General features: G+C 31.4%; 4 protein-coding genes across 8 annotated transcripts in view; 3 read left to right on the top strand and 1 right to left on the bottom strand.

Annotated features, from left to right (window-relative positions):
* Positions 1 to 705, top strand: part of LOC132701184 (F-box only protein 28) — a 149,418-nt gene extending 148,713 nt beyond the window's left edge. For 3 of the 5 annotated variants that reach the window (XR_009618725.1, XR_009618727.1, XM_060668912.1), the window contains one exon: positions 5 to 705. The gene's annotated coding sequence lies outside the window, so the exon portion shown is untranslated. The remainder of the gene's footprint in view (positions 1 to 4) is intronic. The other 2 variants (XR_009618728.1, XR_009618726.1) reach the window with 2 other exon arrangements.
* Positions 706 to 3,043: 2,338 nt separating this feature from the next.
* LOC132701186 (max-like protein X) lies at positions 3,044 to 6,238 on the top strand. Its single transcript, XM_060668916.1, has 4 exons — positions 3,044 to 3,184; positions 3,243 to 3,401; positions 3,551 to 3,771; positions 5,847 to 6,238. Exons 1-4 carry the CDS (start codon positions 3,127 to 3,129, stop codon positions 6,021 to 6,023), a joined length of 615 nt encoding a protein of 204 aa, XP_060524899.1. The 5' UTR covers positions 3,044 to 3,126; the 3' UTR covers positions 6,024 to 6,238.
* A 257-nt stretch (positions 6,239 to 6,495) lies between these two features.
* Positions 6,496 to 11,687, bottom strand: LOC132700556 (armadillo-like helical domain-containing protein 3). The gene is made up of 6 exons (XM_060667953.1): positions 11,064 to 11,687; positions 10,466 to 10,904; positions 10,193 to 10,411; positions 9,338 to 9,558; positions 6,943 to 7,302; positions 6,496 to 6,889 (listed from the first exon to the last, which is right to left on the bottom strand). Exons 1-6 carry the CDS (start codon positions 11,494 to 11,496, stop codon positions 6,501 to 6,503), a joined length of 2,061 nt encoding a protein of 686 aa, XP_060523936.1. The 5' UTR covers positions 11,497 to 11,687; the 3' UTR covers positions 6,496 to 6,500.
* Positions 11,688 to 11,983: 296 nt separating this feature from the next.
* LOC132701027 (nucleoporin p54) overlaps positions 11,984 to 14,032 on the top strand; it is a 33,285-nt gene continuing 31,236 nt past the window's right edge. The window contains exon 1 of the mRNA XM_060668657.1: positions 11,984 to 12,151. Coding sequence (XP_060524640.1) covers positions 12,094 to 12,151 — 58 coding nt within the window. The 5' untranslated portion in view covers positions 11,984 to 12,093. The remainder of the gene's footprint in view (positions 12,152 to 14,032) is intronic.

Genomic DNA, 14,032 nt, shown 5'->3' with positions numbered 1-14,032 from the left:
ACAGTTGTAGGAACACGGAGAACAGAAAACAAAACAAACTCCGTACAATAATATACAGTGGCAGGCAAGACACAAGACAAAAGATGTATCTCCAGAAACACCTTTACGCACGAGGAACTTCAGTCAGTCACAGAAAACAAAAAATATGTAAAGCAAAACGGCAGAGGTAACGCTATATTGATACAATAACTATTTTCCTAAGATCTAGACTTTGCCAACCTTCGTTTACGACGTTCAATCTATAATTACATGACAAAAAATCCTTCTCTACTTCCGAAATACGTCAAATTCGAGCAGGTGGATGTGTTCGCAAGGCATGGAATGTAATCGCCCTTGATCTGGCTTAAGCGCCAACGGCAGTTATGCCCGAGGCTATGGCCAGCACTACCAGGATAGTTAGGCCAGTTACAGGTAGTTATTGTTGATAATTAATTATAATGGCCTCAACTACATAAGGTAATTCGGTCAGCTTACAGAAACAGGTAAATATAGACAAAAATTTCAAAAGAATGCAATCGCATACAAAAAGTATGTACTATTTTATTATCCTATTAACGTATTCATACAGTGGGATAAACTTCTAAGTAATTATCCCACTGCGTCAGTTTTTGCTTAGTCGAAATTGCTGACGTTTCGCTAATCATCCTGTTGGCTTCTTCAGAGCTTGACTGAAATTGGCTCGTATTTTACTCTGTACCTGCTTATATATTCTTGGGGGGGGGGGCTAATGAGGGGTATGAACACCGTCTCGGATGACTGATTTCCAACTTGGGGACAGGTAGAGACCTGAGGCGCGAATAAAATACGAGCCAGTTTCAGTCAAGCTCTGAAGAGGCCAACAGGATGATTTTCGAAACGTCAGCAATTTCGACTAAGCAAAAATCGACGCAGAAGGAATCCAGAAGTTTTGTAAAAAGCATTACAGTAGCCTGTGGAAGTTTCTTTGAAAAATTTCTAAGAAATTATTTAAAAAAATGACGACTGATCCATCCAACTGAGCAATACACCGTACAAATTAATAGACAACCACACAAAATAGCACTAATTCGCAAAACTATAGGCACTACGCCTCTAACAATTCAATTAAAAGATGTACGGAACAAATTTGTTTCAAACAACACAAATTTTTCAACCGACTTCTAACTTTTTTGGAACCGGACTGGAACAAATGTCCGCCGTGTGCAATGGTTCCCGAAAATTAAAACATACAAATTATTTAGTCTTCTGTGCCCTGCTGGGAGCATAGCGAACAATTTGTTTTCTATGTTTGACAACGAGTACGCCACAGACTATCCCAGACGTAATATTATAAATATTCTTGTTTTTTTATTACATTTTTTTAAATCAATTTTTAAAAAAGTTTTCATTCGCCACCTAACTCAATATTTCAACAAAAAATTAGCAAAGACCGTAATTTTAAGTGTCAACCTTATGTCACCAATCAAAAGGTCCACGAACCAAACTTCAAAAACATTAACGAAGATGTTACGTCATGTATCTTGTTTCCTACTTCATTGGCCAACAGTTTTTGTGGTATTGTAAATTCATTTGTTATGTTGTAAGTGCTGTTGTCCTTATTATGACGTAGTCGTCATCTTTTCTAATATTTATTATTTCTGCCTAGTTACTATTTCCTTATAAATGATAATCAGACTGGTTAGTATAAGAAATTCGTATTTGTGGCGCCATCTAACCTTGCGGCAGAAACAAATTGTCCATTCTGTAGTTTTCTATGTTTAGGCAGAAGCCGCTAAAGAGTGTTGAATCCAATAAGTTTTTCCATGTATCTGTAGTTACCTGTTATAAAAATATACGCAAGCAAGCGCTTGCGTATGCTAAGCTAACGGCATGAGCCGTATTTTGTTCTTTTTCAAATAAAAGTGCCCAAAACGTCCAATATCATGAATTGCTTTATTGCCACATAATCTATTAAGGAACACCATTTGAATTAAGCAATGGCAATAACTTTGCCTATTAATTGCTTCAAACGACATATAGGGAATTTGTATTGCGTTTACGCGTTTTACACTTTCGAAATTTTGCAGGGTAATGTTTAAATTTCAATTTCTGGATTCCAGTTGCTAAGAAGGATGATATGCAAGCATATAGATGTGTCTGATAATACGTGAGAATAGCTGATGGATTGCCTATTTTTGGAATGGCTCCAAAGGTTGGCTTTAGACCATAGTTAGCTAGCTGTTTTGCCAGCGAGAAACTTGGTTCGTCGTGTTCATAATTTAGCCTTTGCTAGTGTTTTTACGACCCAGATAATAACTTGAGTTTGCATAAGAAACATCCATAATCCCAACACTAGAAACGAGAGAAAAGTGAATGTTTATTGGAAGTGCTGAATAAAATCCAATATATACTAATTACATCAATTTGTGTATTCTCTAAAACCAATCTCTCTTACATTTAAAGCTAATTTAGGTTGCATATTTAAAAATATTTTTTTTTAAACAAATTGTTTATTGCTCTATAAAAGTTTTTAAATTTCGTTGATATATATTTTGCAATATCTAGGTTAAACTACGGTTAAATCTATAAGTTTATGAAAACAAAGGCTTTGTGCTCATTTAGAATACAGGCAGAAATTCGGGATAAAATAGCTGGTAACTTTATCTGCTAAATTTCTTACAACTTGGAAGTAGACACGGAATGTTTATATGAAAAAATATGCGGGAACACATGTAAAAATGGCAACGTGTCTACTGGGCTGAATTGCGACATGCTTGTGTTTTGGAACCAGAGAAAAACGAGTTGAAGTTGGAACGGGCAAAGATCCGTGAACCCGACTTTCTGTGTTTATGAATCTTGGGAACGAGGTTCTTGTAATGAATAGATCTGTGGTTGTACCATGTCGTGTTTGTTGTATTAGTACATATCCATGATATTTATATTGTTTTACGTCAATTTAAATTATAATTTTGTTTGTAACTTACATAAAATTAACTCCATGGAGTTTTCTGCATTCTGTAGGAGTCTTTTTTTAGTTTGCTCCAGATAAATAATCTAGTGTGATTCCTTATATTTTGCATCTGTTTGTTTTCCTCTTCCTCCTCATTTTGTTGAGGTATTCCTGTTTATTTTATTGAAATGTAAATTGAGTTTAGATTGTTGGTAAATATGTCTGGCGATCCCCTTGCTTATCAGCAAAAAAGGAATTCTCAACACAGTAATTCAGGTAACCAATAGTTATTTCAATAAAAAGGAGTAAGAGTACAGCCGTTCTAAATTTTCAGATGAAGAAGATGACGCAGAAAAGAATTCATGCATAAGTTATAAAGAACGAAGACGAGAAGCACATACACAAGCTGAACAAAAAAGAAGGGATGCAATTAAGAAAGGTTATGATACTCTCCAAGAACTTGTGCCAACTTGTCAACAAACTGATATTTCAGGTATAGTTCAATAATATTGGAAAAACTAAAAAATGAATTAAAGTTGAATAAATAATGTAGTTCTTACTTAACCCAGTATTCTGCGTTAAAATAACAACAAATTTTGAGATTTTGCTAAAACTAAACTTGAATTATCTCTCTTTTTTAAGGGTATAAATTAAGTAAGGCAACAGTACTTCAAAAGTCTATTGATTATATTCAGTACTTGCAACAGCAAAGGAAGAAACAGGAAGAGGAAAGAAACACTTTGAGGAAAGAAGTAATAGCCCTTCGAATTATGCAGACCAATATTGAACAGATAGTGAAAGCTCAACAATCTCAACCCGGCCATACCGAAACACCAGTTTCTGATGAAATTAAGTTTTCTGTGGTAAGACTGAATAATTTGTTGTAATAATTTATTGAAACAATTTTCTTAAAACTATGATTTTGTAAGTATAGTTTATTGCACACTGGGCATATATAATGAAATCTTCAGCTACTGTGAGGTATCTCAATTTTAATAAAAAATGTACTTCCTTTAACCTATAGTTAATTTCAGGGAATCAAAGAAACACTGGACAGCAAAAATACATCTACCTAATTTTAGAGTTTTACCTAAAATTGACATATTTTATATGGATGAGAACATTTTCATTTTGCACTAACTTTTTTCTCACTTCACAAAAGTTGTTGTGCATTAATGAAATGTACTATTAGTGAAAGATATAAACTATACTCTAAAACTAAATAAAACTTTTGTGGGTTTTGAAAATACAATCAATTGGGTTAACTTTTAAAATACTACTCCCAATTTGTGTAATAAAAGCTATATTTATGAAATGATTCAGAATTAAATCCCAAACCCAATAAAAGTGCTAAATGTTGCATTTAAAAAAATTGTTTTTTTTTTAATAGAAAAAACATTTTTCTCATGATCATTTGTGTGTATAATATATTTTCGCCCTAGATAGGTCAAAGACCTGTTTTTCCGCAAAACAATGGAAAAGTTCAATTTTCTCAAAAACTGTTCAATATTTCGTTAACTCGCTATGTAAAATATTTATAGCAATCCATTAAAAAAAAATGGTGGTTACTTCCTGATACAAGGGGCCACCTAAATAAATCCTAAATCCTAATGTCTACATTGAAAATTAACAATAAAAATAAATGATAAATAATTTATATATCCATAAAAATAATAGTATAAATAAAATATATACTTCAGATAAGCACACATCTTAAATGGACCACCCTCTACATTGTTTTGCCTATGTTTATAGTTTGTATATTTATTTGGAGAATTATAGCGGCTCTGCAAGTCTATTCATGAATTTTAAAATCTTTTTTACTTATTCATTATATGTTCCATAACTACTTCGTGTTCAGTTTAGCACCATCCCAGCTATATATAGATATAACTTACAAGTTAAAAGAAGATGCATAAGTTTGCTCCTGTTTTCTTTGAGATCTTTTCTGATAGAAAATTGCTGCCAATGCTGCCAATTATTTTGACAAACAAATATGTTAGGTAGATATTGTATAGCACAGTCTCTTCCCAATGTTTTAAGTTAAATTGAAAGTCAATGAATTAAATTATTACTACTAAAAGGCAGACAGTAATAAGTTAAACTATAATTATCAAAATATTGTGTTGACAAATTTTTGTCATTTAAAAAAATGAAATACTATCGTAATTACCCTCTTATGTGCCCAATTGTAATTGAAGTTTTGTACATTTTTTGTTTTACCCTAAATTAAAAAAAAAACATATTGTTGGTCTGCAAAATGTCATTTGTGACAAAATGTAAAATATCCTAGAGAGGATATATCTAAAATATTCAGAATTTTCCTAGGAATTCAAAACGCAACAATATATAGGGTGTTCTACTTAAAAAAGAAATTTTTAGCTCGGTTGTCGGAAAAGTGGAACCGTGGAATACTGTTGTGTACGTAGGTTCCAGTGGCGTAGTCAGTTTTCCTCCAACACAAATTGTTATTTATAAATTTAAGTTTTTTCAAAGAAACTTCCACAGGCTACTGTAATACTTTTTACAAAACTTCTGGATTCCTCCTGCATCGGTTTTCGCTGAGTCGAAATTGCTGACGTTTCGCCAATCATCCTGTTTTCTTCTTCAGAGCTTATATATAAACTGAGTTTCAGTCAAGCTCTGAAGAAGCCAATAGGATGATTGGAGAAACGTCATCAATTTCGACTCACCAAAAATCGACGCAGGAGGAATCCAGAAATTTTGTAAAAAGTGCTGAAATATTATTTACAAATCTTTTGAATTCATCCTACGTCGGTTGTCTATAAATCAAACTTGCTGACGTTTCGATTCTTCAGACATTATTTATTATTTGAACATTGATTGTATGGTTGCTTATAGATTTTTATGGATTCTCGGCTTTTCAGATATATATAATGCAGGTAACATATAGATTTAAAGTTTTATTATTTAATAGTTTCAGGCTATAATGGACCAATTGTTTGCGACATTCAGCACAGTGTCAGTTAGCAACTTTTCAGAACTATCAGCTGGTGTTTTTACTTGGCTGGAAGAATATTGCAAACCCCAAACTCTGAAAGACACTGTCTTCCAAGTCTTACATCGACATAACATTCAGATGAGGGGATCATAAATGTTTCTCCCTTTAATAAGTAGTTATATTAGTTTGTAGACGCAATAGTTATTTTATAACTTGTATATAAAAAATGATGTGCCAACTTGTCTTTTATTTTAATGCCTCCTTTAAACGGGCAACCAATTGTATTATATTATAGCTTTATGACGAACTGTAATATTATATAATTATAGTGATGCGTAAAAACAAACTTTCCTATATTAATGTTGTTTGTTTCAATTAAATTATTATATGTTGCAACTTACCCTTATATGAACTTTATTTATTTTTTTTTTGTTGACGAATCTCCAGCCGAGTGTTGGCGCATGTTTTTTGAAGCACTCTGCATAATTACAGAATCAGACACTATTTGCCTTCTTACTCTGGTAGTTGTAAATATTTATACATAATATTTTTAAAAATTCTTTTCACTGATATCCAAAATCAATATTATCAAATAAAAAATGAAAGAAAACATAACTAATGGTATATTTTTTAGTAACATATAATTATATTTTTAGACTTTGATAAGGGATACTCACTGGAAATGTTTGAAAAATTTAACAATGAGCAAATAAAATTATTTCTAGTATCACACAATATACATTTCACCAGATTCGTAAAAAAATCAATGTAATAAGGTTTTTCGGTATATCTTTCGTAATGGTCCAATAGATCCTGCAATTTCAATGTTAGGCTATCATAATTTTTCTTTACGATATCAAGTATTTGTTCTTCAGATGGGGTCGACAAATTTGCAGAAGCTAGCCACTGCTCTATCTTGGGATTAAAATGCTTAATTATTGCTCGAACGTTATACAAAACGTTGTTTAGTTTTAATGCATCCTCCTTGAAGTCTCCTTCACCCATCGAATATCTCAGTGCTACAACAATAAAAGTATAAATAACAATTTGGACACAATTGTTTGTGACTTACCCATTGAATAGACATTGTCAAAAACTTGATGAACTCTAATTATTTCATAATACAGCTCATCGTAACTACCTGGAGTGGGCAAAAAATTGTCCCCATAGGTTATGAAAAAATTTAAAATATTCACGGCTTTGATGCTTAAATGGAATATATTCATTTTCTTGCCCAAATAATTTTCATTCTGTAAAATGAACCTCAACAGTGATATAAGGGCCGCCCACAGCTCTTTCCAAGCATAATTAACTCGGATCCTACATTTTTTCTGATAGCATAGAATTCTTTGTATTATTCCAAAGCAGAGAACATAAAGTTCCATTGGAAATTTTTTCATCATATGACTCAACATGAATTCTACTAACAGATCTGAAATAATAATCTTAATGCAAAACTTGCCTTCTAGAATTTCAAAACAATTTTTACGTCTTTACCGCGGAAAATATTATTTGTCCATACGCATGGAAAATTGGGATTAAAAATTAGGAATGCCAACCTGAGTATTTAAGACAAATTCCATGAGCACTTAATTACCTAGTTATACCTGACCTATATACAATACTCCAGCTCCTCGTTTATTCGGAAAACCCTATGTTCAGTAGTGCAAAAACAGGCAACTTTATTTTAAAATAGCTACATAATTTTTAAAAAATGTGTTTCACTTTTTTTAGATTAGAATTAATATTTTTATTCAACACGGTAATTTGTGGTCTTGCTGAAGAATTTTGTCAAAAAAATTGGTTTACGACAAATAAAACCCGTATTTTTCTTCGGCAATTTTTCGTATTCATATCCTTCCTTCCTTGAATAATAATTAATATTTTGAGAAAACAAATCCCCAGAAATTTTGGATAATAAAAATACTTTTTTGAATATATCAAGATCTTAGAATAAGTTTTTTGCAACCACGCAACATTTTTCTATTTTGAATACAAATTTAACAATAATTATTTCATTTTGCCGTACTTATGAAATATCATTCCCATAAATTGCCTAAGAAATCAAAGATAATAAAAAATAATTCGGGAATTTTAAACAGCTTTGGATTTGCTTTTTTTTTATTTGGGTTCTTCGTATTTGTTGTCATTAAACCTTTAAGGAAAATGGATTTCCATGTTTGCACTTCAAAATAGTGGAATATAAGTAAAAATTGCTGTCAGGTGGAAGAAACTGATTAACAAAATGCAATGAGTAATGCTTATGGAAAAACGAGTCACTACATTAAGAAAGGAGTGTCGGTTAAAATCGGCATTTATATTAATTTTTATATAGGGAAAAGTATATCAAAGTCCCAACCTGTATTAATAATATCTCAAACGTGGAGTTCTTAACTCAAAACCTCGTCAAAATTACTGACGTTACAAATAATTATCGCCATTTTGTTATTTTTTCATTTACACAAAAGTCAAGAAATTATTTTGTAAAGTAAAGGGGTGCTGACCGCCATCCAAATATCACAGTTCCGCCCTGTTTGCAGTTGCAGCGCCTGTATTCGTGACTGTATTTTTCCAAAAGGAATGTTAGTCTGTACTCTAAGTTATTTGAGGAAACCATTTTAATTTTTGTAATGTGTAATTTTGTATTTTTTTAACTTCTTAGTTAAATTACTTTGACCTTGTTTTCTTGTAAAAATTTTTATTTATGAAAAGTTAGATTGATCAGAAGTTTAAAGGAAAAAAAAAGTTATGAGATTAGTGTATATCCTCTTGACTTTGGACAGCGATTATCAAAATAACCTACTGATAGCAATAAAACACCTGAGCAATCGCTATTGTAGCATTTAAATTCCATTTTACACTGTTTTGTTCTTCTAACTTCCTATTCAGTTTATCCAATGTAGGAAAAATTTGACCTTGTTAAAGGCCACATATTCCCCTCCTATTACATCTTCTTCACTACTGTGAGATCACTAGGCAGTTTCTATTATAGCTTCTTCAGAATTTGTAACAATAGTTGTGAGTCTTAATTACCTTTCGGAGGAGGCTTTGTGAATAGCCGAGATGATATACTTTCAGATATCTCTAATATGTATTCTAGGATAATTAGATTTGGTTTTGGACTATATTTTCACGGATAAGAGACGCTTGTTTTGATGTAAGTAAGTTGGTTGTAGAAATGTTTATTCTTCTTAAAAAGGAGATGATAGGTAGATTTATAATTAAAAAAATAATAAATGTTTGAAACCTTGGACATTCTGCTACCAACAAATTGGTATCTAGTCAAACGTTGGTAACACTGAACATCTATAAAAATAAATTATGGACTTAATTTCAGGCCACTATGAAAAAACTTAAAACCATTATTTTAATAAGAATCTACAATGATTCTGATGATGATGATAATCCCCATGGCCAGTGTCAGTGCCCAGTATTGCAACAATTGATTAGTTTAATTTCAAACTCACCGAGTAAAGTGCACACCAAAGGTTGACTTAGAGTAGTTTTATCATTAGACATCTTCCGGTGCCTCATTGGCAGTCTATGTAACTTGACTTTAAAAGCCAAATTCACATCATGCATTAATGAATTAGCATATTGGTCCTCGGATATGCATTCTAGTATTAAAAAACATAACTTTACTGTGTTTATGCTAGTTTCAGTCTTGGTATCTTGCATTACTATGGAACTGAAAAAAAAAATGTCACATCGGAATCTTCAGATACTTTGTTTATTAATTTATAGCCAAAGCCAATTTAGAACTAATTATCAGGGCAGGAGAATTTTATTTGAAACTATGAGACTATTTGCCTATAGGTAAATTGAGAACTTACTTCTATGAAGGCAAACGAGGCTATTTTTAAATATAATATAAAGAAATTTGCAAACAATCTAAGTAATAATTTGGACGGTTAATTCTGCCTGACATATTTTTAAATCGTCCAATCTGACCTGTATACGCAAATGGTATAGTTTCAAAGATCCCATGCACAGGTTCTTCATTATATTTTGATAAATTATACTTCCAAGTGCTAAGTAGGACATAGACAAAAAATTTAGTAATACTTAGTGATGTAGTAACCATTTCTTATATCCACTGGTTAACTGGCTGTTGACTAAATCAAATTATTTATTCTCTTAAATTGCTTCGATTACAACACAAACAATTTTTATAAACAAATTATTCTTGGTTATATTTCTAATAAGTCCCTATTTTTAAAAAAATAATGCTTTTAGACATCAAGAATGTTGGACATTATATTTTGTAATGCTATTTTATAGATTCAGATTAAGTTTGATATTTACTTTAAGTGACATCTTACCAGTATTGGAAAAAGGTGACAAGTAAATTGGAAGGCTGCAAGTTCACATCAAAAGTCGGTATATTTGGTAGATCTGACAGTGTCTGAGTGGTATTGTGTAAAGTATTGTTGGGAGATGGTGGACTACTGGTATCGGTTTGGGTTTGTGCTAAAGTTGTTATGAAATTTCGATTCAAATGTACTGCTTCATAAAATGCTAAAAGTAAAGAATTATTGGCTCTAAAACAGGATATAATGAGATATTTTCAATTTGAATCATTTCAGACAACTGACCTTACTTGTTGATTCCTATATCCACCTTCTTCAGATATAAACATGCTTCCAACTATATTTGTTAATGAGGAAAACCAGGACTGGTTTTGGTTCTCCATATGTTCCATGTTAAATTGGTTACAAAACTCAGTAAGAGAAGCAGTTATCACTTGTCCATATCCATTTAGTGTCAATTCATCATCCAGAAGTGATAATTTTATAAGATAGGGATTTGCACCATCATATTTCTGATAGTTTACTAGCAAAGTAATAATTAGAACTACATCATAGCCATGTTTCTGTCTTGTTGGCACATCTGAGAGAAGGTCTACTAAATGGTTAAATAGAGATGAAACCAGAATACAATCTAACACAATATTTTGATTAATATTGTCAAATCCAACAATTAAAATTATTATAGGCTTTAACACAAGTCCTTTTACAGATTCCGGAAAATCCCCTAAAAGCAGAAAAATCCTTGTTATCTCATCAAATAGCCTAAAAATGTTTTCAAAGTGGGGCCTCATTTTTTGCAAAGAAAACAAACAAAAAAGTATGTACATCTTCACTTGCAATAACATATCATGAAAATTTCATAATCTAGTAAGGTAAAACTTACCTTCGAGACATTCAAGACAAAACCTTAATAGTGCCTGAATCTTTTTTATGAAATCATCAAAACTACATGACAAAAATTCCGTTGGGTCAAATTGAAATTCTGCTGCTTTCTTGAATATAGCATGCAGTAGGGCAGACAATGTAATCAAACCATAAGCAGCGCGAATATTTTGTTGCTGCAAAATATCAATGCAATGACTGAACAAATCATTCAGGTTCTTTCTTGCAATTTGTAACTGTTCTAAATTCATTTTTTGTATTTCATTATCAATATTGACCACTTTGGGTTTCAAAAGAAAAAATTCATCCCAAAACAAAATATTGCTTTGGTCAATATCTTCTCCCCTCAATATAGTCTCGTAAATTTGAACAACTTTTTCCTTAAACTGTCTTTTGGTACTAGAGCCGCTACCGCTTCTTTTTCTACCAGACATTGTTGTTTTTTAAGCTGGTATGATAAAACAACATAATCTTAAACCACCAAAATCACGCTCCCCAATTCATTTTTGGCCACAGCATACAAAAATAGAAGTAGCTTATTTTTATTTCAAACACAATTTCATTAAAGTTAGGTTAGTTTATAGGGGTCATTCGCCCATTTTAAATAACTTATGGTATTTACCAAGACTTGCAAACATGAAATTATAACTTCCAACCAAATATTATATGAACAACTAGTTTAAAGTACGTAAGCTACGTTAATTGGGTTAATTGATTAATTTTACCTTGTAATTGAGATACATTTTTAAAACTACCACTTCAATTTCCATGATTAGTTAATCTTAATTGTATATTGCCTATGCTTGAATTCAATCGAATGAGATTATCTATGTGGGCATATGTAGGTAATGGATGAATGGCCCTTAGATCGTGTCCAACGTTTAGTGCAGTTAGAGGAAGGTACTCTTCTTTATTCATTGGGTTTATGTTCTCTGATACTTAAAAATTTTGGTGGTTATGTTTCAAACAGTTAAATGTTTAAAATTTTGCTGTTTTGATATTTAGTAACAACGAAGTAATATTATTTTAATATGTCTTTCAATTTTGGAAATGTGTCCCAACCGGCATTTGGAACCTCGCCTGCGAAACGTAAGTTTTATTATTAACCAATTTTATAATTTAATATAATCCAAATGATCAAATATAATGAGATATTTTTTAATAAATACATAATAAAAGTACATTTGTAGTACCTAAAGGTAAACGACTTTAACCTGGGTACACTGTTTACTAAACGTGATATAATCCAAATGATCAAATATAATGAGATATTTTTTAATAAATACATAATAAAGCTACATTTGTAGTACCTAAAGGTAAACGACATTAACCTGGGAACACTGTTTACTAAACGTGTACCTAATCTTACAAACACCCAGCGAGAGTTTATTCAATAACCAGGAAAACTATGTAAATAAATAAATAGAAGCAAATAGAATCAATATTAGGAATTACTCGAATATAACTATTGTTAGTGGAAATTAGGCGCTGCTTTAATGTTCCCTTGTAAAATAAAGAAGTTTAGCCGGCCATAAAATAAAGTTTTTGCAGAACTCTAGACTTTGCAACTGATATGTTGGTATTGGACTTGATGTGAGAGTTGTAGAAACTTTACCCTTTTCCCAGAAAAACACTCAACTACTAATGGGGAAGATGTTACATTTTATAAAATATGGTGGCTCCAGACTTAATCTTTTCTAACAAAAATGGCTTTTGCAGCCCGTTATAATATACATACATAAATATTTCCTATACAGAATCTTTTATAATTCCATACATTGTAGAAAAAGACCCATTTAACAAGTTTTGTTGGTAATTTGGACATTTTAGAATGGCAAATTCCTTGCTAAAGGAGGTACATAAAAACTAACACAGAAACTAAGTGTCTGGAGGTCAGATTTCAGTTGATATCTAACTATTAGTTTTGTTAAATTAGTTAAATCTAAACCTGTACAAGATACCCATGTGCGCCATTAAGTATTTCATGAAAATTGAGCTCCAGGCACGAATATTAGTGTTCATCTATCTCCCATAGAAAGGGGAATTTCCTTTTCAAAGTGTGTTTGTTTGCATTCAAACATTTACCTTTGACGCCGCTTTTATGTTCAATGTTTAAGGTTTCTCGGCTTCATATTGTAGCTGTTGGAGTGTCTCAAGGCTCAGTATTAGGATAGAGCTAGAAAGCAGTCACTATATCGATTTAATTGTTTGAGGTATTTTGTAATCTGAAATAATGAAAACACAAAAAATATGAGATTATTTCCAGTAGCAGTAAAATATTTTCAAAGGTAGGAAAGCCTGTTTAGATAATGTCAGAAATTGTGAGTGTGATTAAAAGAAATTAAAGGAAGCTGACAACTGCAAACAACATTTTTCAAATATTTGGGTAGCAAATGGCATTGCATTGGATTTTTGGATTTGTGATAGAATTTGCTTTAGATTAGATCCTTATAACTGCATTCCTGGTGATTATGTAACAGTAATATTAATGAAAATTAATTTAGTTGGACAGCTTTATATTTAAATAGGGCGACCTTTATTACCGACTTCTATGCAATTGTAAGCTCAGACAACGGATTCTCCATTATAACTGTTATCCCCCTCTAACTTTTTAATTTTACATTTTAGAAAAAAAAGGTTTAATACAAAAGTTGTAGGGTTTCATGTGTAGATTTAATATTACATATTTATTTATATACAGAGTGTGCTAAAAACAGTATTTCAAAGTTATATTAATTTAAAAATATATAATATTATTTCTAAAAAATGAAAGATCATTTTACGCTGACTTTAAAAATATAGGACCAAAATTAGACAAAAATTAAATCCTCACTTAGTTGGCCTATGCATATTCATCTATTTATTATAAAAACTTGAAAGGATTATATTACAACTTCAAAGCGCCACTCATTTATTCATGGTACTGACATAAATATATCAAATAAAAATATGAAATAAATTTGAGTTCAA

This window comes from Cylas formicarius, unplaced genomic scaffold (genome assembly GCF_029955315.1).
Source record: "Cylas formicarius isolate icCylForm1 unplaced genomic scaffold, icCylForm1.1 PGA_scaffold_4__25_contigs__length_36172078, whole genome shotgun sequence".
Lineage (NCBI taxonomy): Eukaryota > Metazoa > Arthropoda > Insecta > Coleoptera > Brentidae > Cylas > Cylas formicarius.
The sequence above is the reverse complement of the archived record's forward strand: the minus strand, read 5'-3'. Positions and strand labels throughout refer to the sequence as shown.